Source organism: Odocoileus virginianus, chromosome 33 (genome assembly GCF_023699985.2).
Source record: "Odocoileus virginianus isolate 20LAN1187 ecotype Illinois chromosome 33, Ovbor_1.2, whole genome shotgun sequence".
Classification (NCBI taxonomy): Eukaryota; Metazoa; Chordata; class Mammalia; order Artiodactyla; family Cervidae; genus Odocoileus; species Odocoileus virginianus.
The window spans coordinates 17,998,254-18,019,071 of record NC_069706.1 but is presented as its reverse complement, the minus strand read 5'-3'; the positions used below and the strand labels follow the sequence as shown (position 1 = coordinate 18,019,071).

At 41.3% G+C, this 20,818-nt stretch overlaps 1 protein-coding gene and 1 long non-coding RNA gene across 6 annotated transcripts in view; one reads left to right on the top strand and one right to left on the bottom strand.

Moving 5' to 3' along the window:
- DNAH3 (dynein axonemal heavy chain 3) overlaps positions 1-20,818 on the top strand; it is a 236,481-nt gene that overhangs the window by 208,390 nt on the left and 7,273 nt on the right. For all 5 annotated transcript variants that reach the window (XM_070460978.1, XM_070460977.1, XM_070460979.1 and 2 more), the window contains 7 exons: positions 3,410-3,635; positions 6,518-6,762; positions 8,624-8,740; positions 14,391-14,545; positions 15,371-15,538; positions 16,733-16,875; positions 20,287-20,491. In XM_070460978.1, the coding sequence (XP_070317079.1) occupies positions 3,410-3,635; positions 6,518-6,762; positions 8,624-8,740; positions 14,391-14,545; positions 15,371-15,538; positions 16,733-16,875; positions 20,287-20,491 (1,259 nt within the window). The remainder of the gene's footprint in view (positions 1-3,409; positions 3,636-6,517; positions 6,763-8,623; positions 8,741-14,390; positions 14,546-15,370; positions 15,539-16,732; positions 16,876-20,286; positions 20,492-20,818) is intronic.
- LOC139032830 (uncharacterized) lies at positions 14,175-20,531 on the bottom strand. The gene is made up of 2 exons (XR_011485451.1): positions 18,782-20,531; positions 14,175-14,671 (listed from the first exon to the last, which is right to left on the bottom strand). It is a non-coding gene; the product is annotated as an uncharacterized lncRNA (long non-coding RNA).

Below are 20,818 nucleotides of genomic sequence, written 5' to 3'. Positions count from 1 at the left end.
TCTGGTTATCCTTTATCATTAAGATTGATCACTGGGTTCAGGAGTTGTCAGCGTGATTCACGTCAATACCTCTCTACTGCCTCCTTTATAAAATTTCCCATCAGCCTTTCCACCTAATGTGGCTCTCACTCCTGGCTGCACATTGAAATCACCTAAAGAACTTTAAGAAAATCTCCATGAAAAACAAATACTGTATGGTATCACTTATATGTAGAATCTAAAATATGGCACAAATGAACCTATCTATGAAACAAAACCAGACTCACAGACATAGAGAAAAGACGTGATTGCCAAGGAGGGGTTGGAGAGGGAAGGCTTGGAAGTTTGGGGTTAGTAGATGAAATTATTATATATAGAATGGATAAATAATAAGGTCCTACTGTATAGCACAGAGAAATATACTCAGTATCTGAGGATAAACCATAATGGAAAAGAATATAAAAAAGAATGTATATATAACTGAATCAGTTTGCTGTACAGCAGAAACTAACACGACACTGTAAATCAACTATATACTTTGATAAAAATATATTAAAAGCAGCCAGTGAGAAAAACAAGATAACCTATAAAGAACAGCAGTTAGACTAGCAACCAGTGTTTCAATAGCAACAATGCAGTTTGTGGAATAATGCCATCATGGTGCTAAAGGAAAATACACAAACATAAAATCTCATCTTTCAAGAATGAGAATGAAATAAAGAGAACTCTTAATTAAAAACCAAAAAAAAAAAGAAGGAAAATCTTCATGTGCAGGCCTTGCCTTCTACCAATTAAATTAAAATCTTTGTAGGTTAGACCCAGGCATTGTGTTTTATAAAGCTTTTCAGGTAATTTCAACATGCAGCCAATGTTGGGAACCAATGACCTAATGGTTTTATTGGCCTTAGAAAATCATTACCCAGATGCATTATTTCATTAGGGACTGCAAAATGATGAGAATTTAATTCTATCATTCCTCCATCATAAATTTAACTGGAATTCTTCCATAAAGGAGAATTTTTCTTTATCAACTCTTTGGTTTACTCAGGCAGCAAAGGTTCTTGGCTCATACTCTATTTACCAGCTTGCAGAGTAATGAAAGCAATAAGAAGGTGGTTTTCTGGTACATTTATTAGTGTTTGGGTTTTAACATAGTGGATTACTCCACTCCTGTCATCCTTCTTTGTGATGTTCAGATTATTCATCCTTTGGCCTATTAGGATAGAAGTACCTCCATGGCTATATGCTTTTCACATAACCCCAGTGGTTTTGATAACTTTCTTGCTGTGTAGAACTACCATATATCTTTCAGGCTTATCTTGAACAAACGTTTCTCCAAGGAACTCCAATTCCTTTATTGGGTCATGGTATTTGGAAACCTAGGCTTCCTGTCACTACTGAGTACATCATTGATTGCAGACCTTACTTTCCACTCATTCTCTTTTTGGCTACATCCGACCTGCTTTTTTTTTAATGCTAATTTTTAAAATGTATTTCTTTTTGGTTGCAATGGGTCTTCATTGCTGCACATGGACTTTCTCTAGTTGTAGCAAGCGGGGGCTACTCTTCATTGCAGTGCATTGAGGAGGCTTCTGTTGTTGCGGGGCACAGTCTCTCGCACATGGGCTTCAGTAGTTGCAGTGCATGAGGCTCAGTAGTTGTGACACACAGGCTGAGTGTTGCTCTGTGACAGTCTTCCCAGACCAAGGCTAGAACCCATGGCTCGAAGGACTTCATGTAATCTTTAGGTTTCCCTGGTGGCTCAGATGGTAAAGAATACACCTGCAACGCAGAAGACCCAGGTTTGATCCCTGGGTCAGGAAGATCCCCAGGAGAAGGGAATGGCTACCCTCTCTAGTATTCTTGCCTGGAGAATCCCATGGACAGAGGAGCCTGATGGGCTATAATCCATAGGGTCACAAAGAATCAGACATGATGGGAGAGACTAACACTTCCATGTTGAATTTTTATCTTCAGTAACAATGCTTTCCATTTCTAGGTTTTTTTTTTTTTGTTCCAAATTCACGTATTTTTTTCCCATAGAAGTCTGAAATTTAGGCTACTGACTCAGAAAGCAATGCAGAAGCTTGTCACTGGCCTAGAGCCTGGGTAAAAACAAAAAAGCTACAATTCTTTGGTGAGAAATTAAAATACCAAGCCTAGGCTACTTGCAGCTGAGGGTTTAGAGTTATAGTACCCTGTGGTATGGGATTCTCAGGCTGAGAAATTTCCTGTAAAACGGATCCAGAATGGGGAAACCCTGGGGACACTAGTGTTTGTATATGCAAAATTGTTATGTGAGGGCACCCCTTAAACCCACGGTATGTCAGACTCCCACAGAATAACACAAACTTGCTGATTGTGAACTGACAATAAAAAAAAAAAATAATCTACATGAGGAAACACATCACTATAAGGGATAATCAGCACATTAAACAATTAAGAGAATTAATACCCCCTCAGGATTATGGGGATATTATGGACTGAATTTGTCCCTCCCAAGTCTGTATGTTAAAGACATAATTCCTAATACCTCAGAATGTGACTGTATTTGGAGATAAGGTCTTTAACTAGTTAATTGTGAGGTCATTAGGGTAGGTCCTAATCCAATATAACTGGAAGATTAGAACACAGATACACTGACAGGGAGAAGTCCATGCAAGGACACAACGAGAAGATGATGTGAGGAGACATGGCCACAAACAAGCCAGGAAAAGAAGCCTCAGAGGAAACCAAGGCTGCCAGCACTTTGATTTTTGATTTCTAGCCTCCAGAACAGAAAGAAAATTAATTTCTGTTGTTTAAGTCATCCAATCTTTAGTTACTTGTTATGGCAATCCTAGCAGATTAATATTGTCTCTGGGACAGACCATAAAAGAAACTCACCTAAAAATCATCAAAGAAGAAAAACTCACACACAAAAAATATAACACTGGCTCCCTCTGAGGAAGAGAGATGTGAAAGAGACCTACTCGAAATTTCACTGTCCAAATACCAGTTTTCCTAGTAAGTTTGTAAAAGCCCAGTTCCTAAATTAACTTACTTACAAAGCAGAAATAGAGTCATAGATGTAGAAAACAAATATAGTCACCAGCGGGCAAGGAGGGTAGGGGTAAACTGGGAGATTGGGATTGATACATACACATTACTAGATATAAAATATATAACTAACAAGGACCTACTGTATACCACAAGGAATTCTTTTTAATATTCTGTAATGACCTATATGGGAAAAGAATCTAAAAAAGAGTGGATACATGTATTTGTATAATTGATTCACTTTGTGGTACACTTGAAGCTAACACAGCATTGTAAATCAACTATACTCCACTAAAAATGAAATGTAAACCCCCTCTTCTGTGTTGTTATTGTTAATATGGTCTTAAGTAGCCTGTTCTCTTTCAAAAGTCCTTTTTCTTCCTGATCTCAGGCCTGCTGAAATTTGCTGATGATCTTGGCATGGGAGGTACCAAAACACAGACCATCTCCCTTGGCCAAGGCCAAGGCCCTATTGCTGCCAAAATGATCAACAGTGCCATCAAAGATGGGACCTGGGTGGTCTTACAGAACTGTCATCTGGCCACAAGCTGGATGCCTGCTCTGGAGAAGATCTGTGAGGAGGTGATTGTTCCTGAGAGCACCAACATGGGATTTAGGTGAGATGTTGTCCCACCAGTGTGTCTCTGGGACCCAGTCTTGAGCTCCAGATGTCACTGTAATGACTGGGAATCCAAACAAGATACAGTTCAACCCTTAAGAAGCTCTCAGTCTAGTAGAAAGCAGACCATATATGAATAATGTTGATACCATACAGTACCTGCTATATTTGTTTAAACAAGAATGGAAAAGGAAGGAAAAGTTGAGGAAGGCCTTGAGTGTTGGAAGATAAATAGGAATTTTCCAGGAAGGCCATTCCAGACAAAAGGGACAACATTTATAAAAGCAAAGGAAACACCAAGACATTATCTTGTGATTCTGGGGTATATGCTGTGAGAAACTGTTGTAGGGAGGTGATATGATATGTGTCTGAAAAGATAGATTTAATACCAGCTTAGTTTTAAAACTTATTGGTCCAAAAAAAAAAAAAAAATCCCACCTGTAGTCTAGCTACTTGCTCTATCTTCTGTTTCTGGAGATCCATGGAATTTTAATCAATATTGGAAGCAGCCATTTGTTCTCTATGAACTTTAAAGTCCAGCAAGACTAGGCCTAAATTTTTGCATTTAGAGAATGATGAGATGAACCAGATAGGCTTTGAAGTCTTTTAACTTAGATTTTCAGTGATCTTCTTATTCTGGACCAGGGGTGAGCAAACTATAGCCAAATCTAGTCAGCAGCCTATGTTTGTACAGCGTGCAATCTAAGAATATCTTTACATTTTTTCATGGTTGAAAAAAACTGAAAGAAGAATAATACTTCATGACATGTGAAAATTATATAAAATTAAATTTCAGTGTCTATAAATAGAGTTATAAAGTTTTATTGAAATATAATCATATTCACTCACATATTGTCTACAACTGCTTCTATGCTTCAAGTAGTTGTGACAGAGACCATATGGCATGCAAAGTCTAAACCACTTACTGTTTGATCCTTCATAGGAAAAGGTTGCCAAATCCTGTACCAGGCAACCAAGTTTGCTAGTTATTTTTATTTTAGTTATGTCTGCCTGAAAATAGAAAAGTGTTTGGTGTTTATTTACAAAGCCAGATTAGGCCATAGTTGATTGTATTCATGTAAGGCTTATACAAAATTAATGTAGAAGTTTAAGAGGAAATCCATTAATTTCAAGAATTCTATTTAGTATGGGATGCTGAGTTGTTTCAGTTACATACTCAATGAAGAAAAATTATTCATGTTGACATCTAAGACTTCTTGACCCCAAAGTTGGAGAAGGAAACAGCAACCCACTCCAGTACTCTTGTCTGGAAAATTCCATGAATGGAGAAGCCTAGTAGGCTACAGTCCATGGGATCGCAAAGAGTCGGACACGACTGAGCGACTTCACTTTCACTTTTAACTTAACCCCAAAGTCACAAGCTTAAGTACTTATGCAAGCCAGTGATAAATGACTGAAGAGGATTGGGCACAAGAAATATTCCACATTCCACACTGCAGTAGCTATCATCATGGGCAGTCAGCCTCAGTTGAATATCAGTAGGGAGAGGTGGGGACTGTGGTAAACTAGAGCACATGCTCTGTAGAGATGAGCTACTACTGTCTAATGACAGCTAACTGTTGCCAAGCAGGCATGAAGGCCTCTTGTGTCTAGATTTTCTGATTATTTTAAAGGAAAGATGGGAAACTAGAACTTTAAAAGAAAGCCCTAGATTTGTAAAAGTTGGCAACTACTTCAAAAATATGTTGCAGCATTGTATTGGTTTGCATGGTGAGAGTTAAACATCAGCCAGCTGCAAACTGAGGTCAGGTCATAGGCCACCAGTTTATGGCCTTTCCTGCCCCTCTGAGCCCTGTGCCTGGACCAAAGCAGGCTGCCCACCAGCCCTGACCACATCCCCAACTTTCCCTCCTCCATGTGGTTGCTCACCCTGTGTCTTTAATGATGTTTCATCCCCCAAATCTGCCTGTTGGAAACCTTTCTAATGTCTAGCAAAAAAACCCCACAAAAATGAAACAAAACAGGATGTCACAGTACGTATGTAGCTTGAGCCTGAGTAAGAAAAGCAAATGAAAGACAATATGCCAATATGTTAACCTGTAGATGGTAAAATTTTATGTATGTATATATATATATATGTATATATATATATTTCTTACTACTTTTACCTATGTTCTCATTTTTTTATGGACATAGATAAAATTTTATTATTTAAGAAAAAAAATCTTCCATATTCTCAAGGCCCATTTCAAATGCCACTGGCCTCTATGACAGCAGTCAGCAAACTTTTCCTGTAAGGGGCCAGATAGTGAATATTTTAGACTTTACAAGCCATATTGTCAAATGCAACTATTCAACTCTGCTGTTGTAGCATGAAAGCATCCCTAAATAATTTGTAAATAAAGGGGTGTGGTCATATTCCAATAAAACTTTATTTATAAAAATAGGTTAAGGCTAGATTTGTCTCCCTGGCAGTAGTTTGCAGACATTTGCTCTCCCCACCTCATGTATCCCCACAGCCTATTACTTCCCTCCCTCCCTGCAGTCTTGATTTTAAAACTTCTTGGCATTGTTTGCTTGTCTTTTCTCCCCTCCTCAGCTCCCATTTCCCTTCCCCTCCTCCGCACCCCCACCCCGCCCCTGACATCCCCAGCAGCAAGACTGTGAGTGATCTCGAAGCAAGAAACAAGGTGTGTCCTTGAAGACCCCACTTGACCTTGCTATACCTCTGTTTCCTCACTGGTAAAGGGGGTGGTAAATCAGAGGTTGGCTGTGAGGATTAAAGTAAATGAAGGGACATAAATTCTTAGCATTGGGTTCAACATCTATCAGAGTATAAAAAAAAAGTTATTTTTTTGTTACTGTTTTTAAATATATGTATTACATTGCTCTAAATAATTGGATCTGTTGCTCTTCTAGACTCTGGTTAACCAGCTATCCATCAGAGAAGTTTCCAGTCAGCATCCTCCAGAATGGGATTAAAATGACCAATGAGCCCCCTAAAGGGCTCCGGGCCAATCTTTTGCGCTCTTACCTCAATGATCCCATCTCAGACCCCGTGTTCTTCCAAAGCTGTACCAAAGCAGTGATGTGGCAAAAGCTATTGTTTGGCCTTTGCTTCTTCCATGCCATCGTTCAAGAGAGGAGAAACTTTGGACCCCTAGGTGAGAGATGACAGCATACCTGGATTGCTGGGGGAAGGATCACAGACAGATGCAGAAATGCATTCAAGTTTGTACTCAGGGTTGCCAGTAAAATAAGGTGTAAGAAAAAAGATAAGGTATAAATATGTTCCATGTACTATTTGGGACATATTTATACTAAATATGATCTGTTGTTTATCTGAAATTAATTTCACTGAGTGTCCATGTATTTTTCTTTAATAAGTCTGGCAACCTTATAACCAGATTAGGATCAGGGTCAGGGAAAGAGGTGATGCTCCAGAATCAGAGGTCTCCTAATTACTGAAGTTATGTGATAATGAGAAGATCGAAAGCCCTTCCCTTTAGTGTGTATTTGCCTAGCTTTGGTACAATGGCCATTTTCCAGGGAATTTTCACCAGGTAATTTATAACAGTTTAGGTTGCTCTCTTTACATATGCATAACAATGAAAGAAATACAACTGGGAAAGCTGTCTATGCTTCTCCTTGAAAAGAATAAACATACATTTCTTTATTAATGTAACCTATCCATGCCCTAACTTAAGTGATTTAGTATTCTTGTTGGAGCAGATCATCAAACTAAATACAGATCCCAAGTCACCATGGTTTTAAGGATGGATTCTTTTTCTTATGGAGAATGGATGGATACCCATATCATTTCTCATGGATCATTTTTCTCATTAATCCCATGGGCTACCTCCAATTCTTTTCTTGAAATGACCCACCTCAAGGTATTCTTAGCAATTTTGGGAGGTTACCAAAAGAGGCAAATTGTCTTCTTGGTGATTCTCTCAGAACATTCTCTTTCCTTCTACCTGTCCCAGTTAGCACCACACCACCTGACTCTTCTACTTGGGTTTCAGGGATGAGACAGCCAAAGTGGACACTCCCTCTACACTTGCATCTCACACACCAATTTCTTCCATACATGCCTAACCTCCAAAAATCCATACAACAATTTGGCTTATAGTCAACTGCCCCGTTGTGTTTTGTTTGCCAGAACACAAGTCTTTGGGTTTTTTTTTAATTTATTAATTATTAATAATAAATAATTGTTGGCTGCACTGGCTCTTCCTTGCTGCCTGAGGGTTTTCTCTAGTTCCAGCGAGTGAGGGCTACTCTTCATTGCAGTGGCTTCTCTCACTGCAGAGCACCAGCTCTAAGGAATGGGCTCAGTAGTTGTGGCACACAGGCTTAGCTGCCCTGCTGCATGTGGAATCTTCCTGGACCAGGGATCAGACCTGTGTCCCCTGCATTGGCAGGCAGGTTCTTAATCACTAGACCACCAGGGAAGTCCAAGTTTTTGTTGTGTTTAATTTGAATGTGAATGTTTAGGAGGAAATTAAACATCTCCATTGAATGCAGGTCCCACCACACCCTACTGTCTTACATCAGAACTGCTTCATACATTTATGTTACTTGTATAGCCCCACTGGGCATTTATCATTATAAACTTTGGAAATACAGTGCAAGGAGGGGAATTCTCAAAGCTAACTCAGTATTGCCCAATCACAGATACTGCTACCTATACTTTAGTGTTATTTTTGGCATTCTATGCATTAGCATGGTATTCCAGCCAGGGTGAATAATCCTCATTCCACAAATGCCAGGATGGTAACGTCTTCCTTAACAAATGGGGAGATCCATAAGGAAATTGACTTTAGAATGGATGTTTTTTTCAGGCAGAATGTCTCCCACGCTGGCAGTAAATGTCAAAGCTAATAGTTGGCAAGGTGCTTAATATTCATGGGACTGAAAAGAGGCTCTTGATCCATAATGATGTTTAACTTTGCCAGTCCAATCTCTGGGTGGGAATTAAGAGCTCTCATCTCTAAGCATATAATTCATCTTTGCCTCATGCAGGTTGGAATATTCCTTATGAATTCAACGAATCTGACCTGAGGATTAGTATGCGACAGATCCAGATGTTTCTGAATGATTACAAGGAGGTGCCATTTGAAGCTCTGACCTACCTGACAGGTATTTATGGGAGGAGGCTTTGGCAGCCATAAACCTCCACAATTATGCTCTAACTTCCTGCTGCTCTGCTCCCATCTCCATTCGTTTACCCACTTATGCTTTCAACAAACATTGATCTCTTACTGATGCTGGTCACCATGCTGGATGTTGTAAAAAAAAAAAAAACAAAAAAAAACAAAAAAAATCACGATCAATCCTTCCCCTTAAGTGGTGCACAGTCTACAAAGGGAGAGAAATATAACAAAATAAGTGACAGTACAGTGGTAATTTCAATAAGAGAAACATTTACAAAGTAGAAAGGCAGCACAATGATTAAATTTCAGATATAGGGTGGGGATGATTAGGGATAACTTCCTAAGGCATTACAGATGATTTTGAGGGAAAAGTAGGAGTTTTTTACAACTGGAAGAAGGAGTGGGAGTGGGTGGTGAAAAAAAGGAAGGCAAGTGCTCCCAACAGAGATACCCTGAGGTGAAAATGACACTTGCTGGTTTGTACTAAAGCAATTCATCAGCAGTCTTTTATTAACCATCCAATATATACCAGTACATAATATGGAAGAATGTAAATATATAAAACTTGATCACTGCCCTCAAGAAAAATACCATGTAATCCTAGAGAGATGAGATAAAATATAGATGGTCTAAATGAGTGGATTACTATGGCCAAAAGTCAAAGTGCAGCTCAAAAGAAAAACCTGGGCATCTTCAAGGTCACATACAAGTTCCTCCCTCAACTCTGGATCCTTTCCCCAGTCAAATGGCAGGTGCGCTGTCTACATCATTCAGTTTTCACAGTAATCTTATAAGCTTCATGTTAGTGACCCTGTTTTACAGCTGGCAAAACCAAGATCTTAGCACATGGGTTCTCAGCTAAGGGTGATTTTGCCTCCTAATGGACATTTGAAAAATTGAAGAGACATTTTTTGTTGTCACAACTAAATAGATGTGCTACTGGGTAGAGGCCAGGATGCTGCTAAACATCCTCCAAAGCACAGGACAGCCCCCTGCAACACAGAACTACCCAGTGTACAACACGTCAATCATGCCAAGATTAAGAAACTCTGCTTTAGAGTGATTAAATTCAGTTTAAAGTAAAAGGTGACACAGACCTTACTTCAGCATAGTGTCCCCTTAAACAAAACCCCAAGTGACATGCACAACATGAGTTCAGTGGATTTTAGTTTGGTGAAAGAACTTTTCCAAATAAGTGAGCCATATTCCCATTATTCCAGGCCACACAGAAGTACATCCCAGAGCTCTTCTTCAGATCACAGAATGAGTGCATTAGTGTCCTGTGATGTGGTCTTAGTGTTGGACTGCCTGCAGCTCATAAACCAATCCACCCCAGTCGTGCCAGCTGGCCTGAGGATAGTCACTTTTCAACTATACAAATCAGGATAGACTAGTTAGGCTGAGATGACACACAATCTCCAAATCTCAAGGATATCGGACACCAAAGGTCTATTTCTTGCCCATCCTGTTATGCATGTCTGGTGTGAATTGGCGAGGGTCTCTGTTCATTGTCATTGTCTATCAGAGGCACAGTTGGCAAAGGCTCTACCAACTTTTGATGCCACCATCTCAACATAGACTTCTGTGGTCACTGCCACAGGGGTAGCACTGAAGAGCTCAGGTTGGGAATTAAATATGCAAGAAGTTGTCACCTGGCCACACCTCACTGCAAGAAGTGTAGTGAGGTCAATGGTGAAAAATTGAAAGCATTTCCCCTGAAATCAGGAACAAGACAAGGGTGCCCACTCTCACCACTACTATTCAACATAGTTTTGGAAGTGTTGGCCACAGCAATCAGAGCAGAAAAAGAAGTAAAAGGAATCCAGATAGGAAAAGAAGAAGTGAAACTGTCTCTGTTTGCAGATGACATGATCCTCTACATAGAAAACCCTAAAGACTCTACCAGAAAATGACTAGAGCTAATCAATGAATATAGTAAAGTTGCAGGATATAAAATTAACACACAGAAATCCCTTGCATTCCTATACACTAACAATGAGAAAACAGAAAGAGAAATGAAGGAAACAATATCATTCACCATTGCAACAAAAAGAATAAAATACTTAGGAGTATATCTACCTAAAGAAACAAAAGACCTATCCATAGAAAACTATAAAACACTGATGAAAGAAATCAAAGAGGACACAAACAGATGGAGAAATATACTGTGTTCATGGATTGGAAGAATCAATATTGTCAAAATGGCTATACTACCCAAAGCAATCTATAGATTCAATGAAACCCCTATCAAGCTACCAACAGTATTTTTCACAGAACTAGAACAAATAATTTCACAATTTGTATGGAAATACAAAAATCCTCGAATAGCCAAAATAACCTTGAGAAAGAAGAATGGAACTGTAGGAATCAACCTGCCTGACTTCAGACTATACTACAAAGCCATAGTCATCAAGACAGTATGGTACTGGCACAAAGACAGAAATATAGATCAATGGAACAGAATAGAAAGCCCAGAGATAAATCCACGAACCTATGGTCACCTCATCTTTGACAAAGGAGGCAAGGATATCCAATGGAAAAAAGACAACCTCTTTAACAAGGTGCTGGGAAAACTGGTCAACCACCTGTAAAAGAATGAAACTAGAACACTTTCTAACACCATACACAAAAATAAACTCAAAATGGATTAAAAATCTAAACGTAAGACCAGAAACTATAAAACTCCTAGAGGAGAACATAGGCAAAACATTCTCCGACATAAATCACAGCAGGATCCTCTATGATCCACATCCAAGAATATTGGAAACAAAAGCAAAAATAAACAAATGGGACCTAATGAAACTTAAAAGCTTTTACACAACAAAGGAAGCTATAAGCAAGGTGAAAAGACAACCCTCAGATTGGGAGAAAATAATAGCAAATGAAGCAACAGACAAAGGATTAATCTCAAAAATATACAAGCAACTCCTCTAGCTCAACTCCAGAAAAATAAATGATGCAATCAAAAAATGGGCCAAAGAACTAAACAGACATTTCTCCAAAGAAGACATACAGATGGCTAAAAAACACATGAAAAGATGCTCGACATCACTCATTATCAGAGAAATGCAAATCAAAACCACAATGAGGTACCATTACACGCCAGTCAGGATGGCTGCTATCCAAAAATCTACAAGCAATAAATGCTGGAGAGGGTGTGGAGAAAAGGGAACCCTCTTACACTGTTGGTGGGAATGCAAACTAGTACAGCCACTATGAAAAACAGTGTGGAGATTTCTTAAAAAACTGGAAATAGAACTGCCATATGACCCAGCAATCCCACTTCTGGGCAAACACACCGAGGAAACCAGATCTGAAAGAGACACGTGCACCCCAATGTTCATCGCAGCACTGTTTATAATAGCCAGGACATGGAAGCAACCTAGATGCCCATCAGCAGACGAATGGATAAGGAAGCTGTGGTACATATACACCATGGAATATTACCCAGCCATTAAAAAGAATTCATTTGAATCAGTTCTAATGAGATGGATGAAACTGGAGCCCATTATACAGAGTGAAGTAATCCAGAAAGATAAAGACCATTATAGTATACTAACACATATATATGGAATTTAGAAAGATGGTAATGATAACCCTATATGCAAAACAGAAAAAGAGACACAGATGTACAGAACAGACTTTTGGACTCTGTGGGAGAAGGCGAGGGTGGGATGTTTCAAGAGAACAGCATCGAAACATGTATATTATCTAGGGTGAAACAGATCATCAGCCCAGGTTGAATGCATGAGACAAGTGCTCAGACCTGGTGCACAAGGAAGACCCAGAGGGATCGGGTAGAGAGGGAGGTGGGAGGGGGGATTGGGATGGGGAATACATGTAAATCCATGGCTAATTCATGTCAATGTATGACAAAAACCACTACAATATTGTAAAGTAATTAGCCTCCAACTAATAAAAATAAATGAAAAAAAAAAAAGAAGTGTAGTGAGGGAAGTGTAGGAGAAGGGAAGGGTAACCTTCCTATGTGCCTGGAAGGAAAGAAGAACTAGATAGAGAACACTATTAGAGTTTCGAGACCAAGAGACAAACTAACCGAAGAGATAGGTTTTGTTTGGAGAGTGGTGATCTAAATAGATGGACTGAAGTTGAATACATTCTTAATCTGGTACCCCCAGCCTTGTGGCAGAGCCAGTGGGAAATCTTGAAGATATATAAGACATATCCTGTCTCTGTAGAAACTTGTGTTCTTGCTGTAAAGAAGAGCTATGTAAGTAAAGAAATGCACCTTCCTTCATAAACATAAAACCCAGGGCCTTAAGGATATCCCCTGAAGTAAAATTTGCTGATGAGGGAGGGGTGGTGGCTCCCTGAGCCCGGACTCCGCACCTCAGGCTTACCTTCACCTGCAGTCCCTCTTTGGTTCCTTCTAGCACTGCCACGCTGACATCAGGGGGAACCACTCTCCCTTTAACACTGTAGTTCTAGTGTCATCATGAACCTATTTACAGCTGGGACAAACTGTAATGTTCACACTAAATTTTTCTGAAGGCCTGAGAAGTCAACAGAGAGATCTAGGTGGTGGTTTAAGGTAAAACAGTTTCCTCAGGACTCAAATTATTACTCAGTAGGTATGAACGCCCCCTTAGTCTCTTACTTCTCCTGTCATGAGCCACCAAGATGTTCCTCTTAGTCATTTAGACCCCTCCAACGCCAAGAGAAGCTGAAGCCTCTTCAACTTGTCATACTTCCTGCTTCATGTCCATAGCCCTGCCCCTTCCTAGCATGGTTGGAATTGGAAATGAACCCACCCTTCAGGAGAGGCTGTGTATGCGCGCGCGTGCGCGTGCACACACACACACACACACACACACACACACACACACAGAGATGTGTCTTTTCCTTTCAGACTAATGTGTTGTTCCCAACTTCCAAATATCAGGTAACACACATACTATTGAATCTGATCCAGCTAGAAAATGCATCCTGGGTTGCTATCTCCTCAAAAGAATTACCTAATTCTTTTTGTAGAAATCTGAGTGTAGAAACCTGAGTTACAGAGAATGATGTTGATGATGGGGGTTGGGGTAGGAGAGTCATATCCTAGTGTCTATGGATAGTCTCAATTTTCTAAATTTGTGAAAGTGGTAATTGAATGTCTTCTATATGCCAAGCATTGTGCTAAATGTTTTATAAGTATTGTTAACCACAGCCATGTAAGATGGGTATGCAGTTATCTCTTACTGACAGATGAGAAACTGCTAATAAGTGGCAAAAGTTGGACCCTAGAAATTGGCTGAAATTGGAATTCAGTACTGTCTCATGCCACAGTTCTTACCCTGAACCACATTTCTATACTGCTTTTCACATATATGTACACATATACACAAACATCCGGACAAATATCTGGAAGATGCCTAAATGTTAAGTTACCTTAGTTGAAATAATTGGTGACAGTATTGCTTTTATTTCAGTTTATTGCTGTTTTCTAAATTCTAATATAGGAACATGTATTATTTTTGTAGCAACCATAATACCAAAAAGGCCTGGTCTTAAACTAAGCTGAGCATGGTTTTTAGCAACCCTGTGTCTCATTGTTGGCTGGAGGAATCCTCTGTTTTAGGTTAATGACCAAGTTCATTATGGATTCAACTTCTTCTGTTGGCTGTCCCCAGGGGAATGTAATTATGGAGGTAGAGTGACGGATGACAAAGATCGGAGGCTCCTGCTATCCCTTCTGTCCACGTTCTTCTGTGAGGAAGTCGAGCAGGACCATTACTTTCTTGCTCCTGGAGACACTTACTACATCCCTCCTCATGGCTCCTACCAGGTAAGGGGCAGGAGGAGCTTGCCAGTCTCCATGTGGTTAGGGTTGCAGTTGTATCCAAGGAGGGCCCAGGGACAGCTTGGGTTTCCTGACTTGGGTCCATAAGCTATTTCAAATCTTCCAAAAAGCCTACAAGATAGACATTATTACTATTTAGTGAATCCTAGGCATTTGGTAGACAAGATCTTTCCAAATATGGGGTCCATCTGGGGGAAAAAGGAAGGGATGGTTAAGATGAAGCTTTGCTGGTGAACAGGTTGGAAACTGCTACTTGAAAACGACGGTTCAGAAGGTGGCACAGGGAGGGACAGAAGAACCGGATGGAGAATGATAAATGGAAGAAGAAAACAAGAGATCTGAAGGATGAAAAGGGCTTGCTTTTTATCAAGTACCTGTTCTATACCAAGGCCTTATTCCTTCATAACCTCGTTTATCTTCCCATTTGCAGATACGGAAACTGGGCTTTCGGGTGACTAGCTCAGGGTTACACAATTAGTTTAAGATGGAGCTAGGACCCAAATCCAGTTCTTTCTGAATCCAAATCCAATTTTGTCTCCAAAACCAAGACTGCTAGTGGAGCAGGAAGGAAGCCAGCAGAGGTGGGAGGGGAGATAACCCATCTACCTTCATATTCATACTCACTGTTCAGAAACCCGTAGGAGGGAAAGCCTGTGATGACTTGGCCCTGGTGGTGTGTGCATGTGTGTGTATATGACCTATGCTACCGAAACAATGTGATTTCTATGTGAGTCTGGTCTGGCCAAACCCTGGATGATCTGTGGGACCCCAAGAACCTGAACTTACATTAACTGAAGATTTTCTTTCCAGTCTTATATCGACTATCTCAGAACCCTCCCTATCACAGCCCATCCTGAAGTGTTTGGCCTCCATGAGAATGCTGACATCACCAAAGACAACCAGGAAACCAACCAGCTATTTCAAGGAGTGCTCCTGACCCTCCCTAGGCAATCAGGAGGGAGTGGCAAGTCCCCTCAGGTAACCAACCTTGAATTCAATTTCCTAGGCAATCTTCCCTGTAGTGGGTATGCAGGATTATGGGTGATGACCAAGCAGGAAGAAAAGCAGAGGCGTGGCAGACCCCTGAGGAAGGGCATGGATGCCCTGGTCTTACTGTTGAGCGCCCTTAAATACTGAGCTGGTTTCTTAAAATATCAGTTATTCCTATATAACCTTCATGATTCATTGTTATATCCACATATCATCTATACTCCATTTACATAATATTTTAAACCAAACCTCTTTTGCTTAAAAACATTTAAAAAACTGCACATCAGGATAGTAAGTGAAAACAAATCCAGTACCATTTCGATAAAGTCATGACAGCCACAAAAAGAAAATGAAGGTTAAACATTATTAGGTTCTTCCGGCTGCTGCTGCTGAGGTCTTGCTGGCTGCTTGGGAAAAGAGGAGGATCGACAAATGTTACAGAGCATTTAATTAGTCCTGACCTGACCTGAGACTTTTTCTTTGAAGGGAATGAAAAGAAAAAGGTGGCTAAAACTTGACAAGAGAGTGACTTTCTCACCATAGGATTCAATATTATTTCTCCAAGTCCTGGAGACATCTGGAATCATTTTGGGTGCCTCCTATGATCATTTCACTTGGTCTACAGATGAGGGCAAAATGAGCCGTACAAGAAGTGACCCACTTCAAGGCACTCATAAACCCAGAGGCAGTGCCAGACCCAAAACCACATCTCCTGACTCTGTCCTGTTCTCTCTTTTCCTTCTCTTCTCATCTCCAACTTCTAAGCCACCCCATGTTCAACTTTTCTCAGCTGTGGATTTTGCATATAGTTGGCTTTGCATATCTGCAGGTTTTGCATCCATCCAGGAGTGACCTTAAAGACTGGAGGAGTTCTGCAGGGTTCAGCACTTCCCTAATGCTACCAGGCTGGCTGAGCCAGAATTCCTCACCCAAACCTCAGGCCTTCGCTCTGGCCAGGACTCTCACTGTTTGGCTTAGAGGCAATGTCCTCCCTAAGTCTGGGGCCAGCATGGGTAGCCTCCTTACCTTTGAGGCAGAATTGGCTTCTGTAGGAGAGCTCCCAAGAAGCTCTTATAGACTAAGTTTAAAAAGACAAATGCTCTCTGCCTTAGGTTTACTTGGACAAAGCCAGAGCGCAGGGGTCTTGTTTCTCACTCGCCTCTCTGATGCTTACACTTTAAGGAAGTGGTTGAGGAGCTGGCCCAGGACGTACTCTCCAAGCTTCCCAATGACTTTGACTTGGAGCTGGTCATGAAGTTGTACCCTGTGGTCTATGAAGAATCCATGAACACTGTCCTAAGGCAAGAGCTCATCAGATTCAACAGGTGGGCTGTACGGTCTTACTTGGATCCTGGGAGTTAGAGTGTGAGGGGAAGGATCTAGTAGGCAGTAACTAGAAAGGACACTTGATAAAGGTTGCTGTGCAGAGTTGGTTTGCCCTACCTGGAGGAAGGCCTATAAATAGGGGCATCCCAGCATGTGTTGGTCCAGGGTTAAATCATTCCTTCTATTCATTTGCTCTTATTCATTCATGTGACATCTGTTCAGTTCAGTTCAGTCACTCAGTCGTGTCCGATTCTTTGCGACCCCATGAATCGCAGCACGCCAGGCCTCCCTGTCCATCACAAACTCCCAGAGTTTACTCACACTCATGCCCATCGAGTCGGTGATGCCATCCAGCCATCTCATCCTCTGTCGTCCCCTTCTCCTCCTGCCCCCAATCCCTCCCAGCATCAGTGACATCTGTAAAGTGGGGTTAAAACCAATAGGCTAATAGTGAAAGTAATCATGAAAGCCACTTTTATTGAGCCTTTATTACCAGATATGGCGCCAAGTACCACTCAGGCCTTTGCATTCAAACCACACAGTAGTCTTTCAGAATACGCACAATTAGTACTCCCTCTACTACTGTTTTACAGATGAGAAAACTGACACCCAGAAGGGCTAAGTGGTTTGCCCAAGGTCACACAGTGATTCAGTGACTGAACTGAGTTTGCACTCAGACTGATTCCAAAGCCCCTGCACTTAGGCAGTATGTGACATCAGGGTAAACTTAAAAAGGGTGGGAGAAGTTCAACCCATTGCCTCTACTCCAGGGGCAAGGAACGGCTATTATAAGATGGCATGGGGCTAAGGGTCTTTGGCCTTCTATTCTAGTCACCCCTCACTTCTCCAGAGCACAGAACCCAATGGGATCACCTTGATTTAATTTCTAGATAGTCAAAACTGAAAGCATTCCAAAACACCATCTAGGAGAGATGAGAACTCATCTCTTCCACCTTCAAGTCAAGGTTCTTGCTGCTCCACATACTCTTATTTTTATTTTGTTTTTTAAATTTTTTAATTAATAAATATTTTATCCTCATTGTTTTCCTCTAATTTTATTCATTTACTACAAACCCTTGTGTCAAGGGCTGACTTTCAATAGACTGCAGTGAGGGAGCTGCTCTGCTATGTAATAATTCCAGGACCAGAAGCAGGTCATCCATGGAATGGTTTAGCACCTGCTTCCCCAAGAACGTGTGGGGAAGAGGGTGGGGCGAGAGGGTGCCCGCCTTTCCAGCCATGCCCCATGTCTCAGGACGAAGGACTCTCTGCACCGGACCCCAGTCCTGATGCACAGCAGGGCACACCACACCATGCCCCCAGGGATGCTGGTGGCAGCCTGCTGGCAGGGATGGTGGGGGACCGGCTATCCGAGGACAGCCGATGCGCCCATGGCGCTGCCAGATCCTTCCGCCTGGGCGAGATTCTGACTTAGGGGCATTCAGTCATAATCCCACAGGTGGTAACTTCGCCCCATTGGCTCCTCAACCAAGCACATACACCAAATGTCTGAGCCTGTGACCACAGACTCTAAATGCTACTGTCTCTGTTTTTGCTCAATGGTCATTGCTTAGTTATAGGGACAGCCCTGACTCTGAAAGACAAGGGAACTGGAAGAATTTCATCTAAGAATTGATTGACCCCTTTAGCTTTAGTGTTACTCTCTAGAGTCAGTAGTCAGTTGGCCATATGGGTGACCAAGCAAAATACAGAGTCAAGGTTGCTGACTACTTGAGTCAATACCTTGGTATGATAGGATGCAGTCCTCGTTCATCCAGACACCAGGCCAATGACTTTCCTCCTCCGCCACTCATTTGCCCCTCAGGTCATTGGAGCTCTTGGTGATTACAGTCACCTTCACTAGCCTTTGGGCTTTCCTAGTAGCTCAGTTGGTAAAGAACCCACCTGCAATGCAGGAGACCCCGCTTCAATTCCTGGGTCAGGAAGATCCACTGGAGAAGGGATAAGCTACCCACTCTAGTATTATTGGGCTTCCCTGGTGGCTCAGCTGGTAAAGACTCCACCTGCAATGCGGGAGACCTGGGGTTGATCCCTGGGTTGGGAAGATCCCCTGGAGAAGGCAACAGGCTACCCACTCCAGTATTCTGGCCTGGAGAATTCCATGGACTGTGTTGTCCATGCGGTCGCAAAGACTCAGACACAACTGAGTGACTTTCACTAGCCTTTACCACTGGCCATTATAATATAAGAGAAGAGGGTAACAGCACTTATATTTCAGTGATGCTCAGGATTAATTACATTGGGCAATACTGTAACATACCTTCCCATTACCCTCTTTTTTTTTTTTTTTTTTGTCTATTTACCTAGTGGTATGAGAAGCCCAGAATGACAGTTCAGCTTCCAGTTCAGGGGAACCATTATTGCATCTTCTAGGGCAAACTTTCCTCCTTGAGTACTAAAAATCTTGAAACCAGTAGATCTCATAGTTGCAAGAATAGAAATAGAACTTTTGCAAGTAGGTCTTTAGGTGTAATAGAGGTCTGTGGTATAATCCCTTAGAGGGTAGTTTTGCTCTTAACTCCTCAGCTAAGTATATACACCAATGACGTGTTTGAACCTTAAATTCCTCTTAATATAAATGTTTAATGGTTACACATTCAGGAATCTGTTTCTCGGGTTTAAGCATTCTCATGTCCATTTGGCTGGGATTCCGTAAATATTTGGACATGACAAGCTCTCTCTGGTAGCAGATTCTTTGGCAGTCTCAGGCCCCCCTGGACTTGGTGACTCCCCATAATAGAGGCCAGAGACAACGGCAGATGATCTTAGAATCTTTTAGGCTGCCCTTCAGCTGCCTTTTCTCAGGTAGGCATGAACCTCATAGTCTATAAAAAAATTTTGTTTTTAAAACAAAGAAAAAGCCTTAAAACTGCATTACCCTTTGACCCAGAAGTTCTACTTTTACTAAGAATATCATTATAAGTCTCTGCAAAGTTTGATATAGATGGATGCCCCTAGTAATGTTATTTATAGTAACAACAATCTAGAAATAATATGTTTCAGCAAGAGGAATAATTAGATAAAATGGAACACCTTGCGGTCATTAAAAAGGATGATTTTAGGTAGGTCTCTATTGACTAGGAAAGATGTTCCCTTTATGCTAAGAGAGAAAAACAAATTACATACACACACACACACATATATGATCCCATTAAAAATAATTTGTGTTTACATATAGAAAAATTTAGAAAGCTATACATCAGAGTTATCTTTGGGTGGTGAGAGAATGGGTGACTTACTTTTTTCTCATCCTTACAATTCTTCTCTCATGAATGTATATATCTGACTTTTTAAAGGGAGGAGAAGTAAAAGGAGGCTTGGAGGCAGTGCACTTGGGGTAGAATGGGGTCAGTGAGAGCCAGGCTGAGCCTTCTCCTTTGTTCTTGCAGATTGACAGAAGTGGTCCACAGAAGCCTCATCGATCTGGGCCGGGCAATTAAAGGGCAGGTTCTGATGTCCTCAGAGCTGGAGGATGTCTTCAGTAGCATGCTTGTGGGTAAAGTGCCAGCCATGTGGATGGCAAAGTCCTACCCATCACTGAAGCCCCTGGGAGGCTATGTGGCTGACCTGCTGGCCCGCCTGGCCTTCTTCCAGGTACCTCGGAGTCAGGGCAACTGGGCACCTGGGATTCTCATTCAGGTGGAGAGGACATTCTGAAATATGACAGATTAGAGGTAGAAGGGGATAGGGTAGCCACAGAGAATCCTGGATTGAGCACCTACTGGAAATTCTTAGTAGGGTTGAGAACAGGAGGGAGGCTTTCAAAGTCCTTGAAAAGTTTATAGCCTATAAAGGCAGGAATAGGAACAAGAATAAATGCTACAAACCGGTGTCTCATGGGCTACATGCAGCTCATGGGCTAACAGATAGACTTGGTTTGGCTACCTGGTAATTTAAAAATCGGAGGGCTTCCCTGGTGGC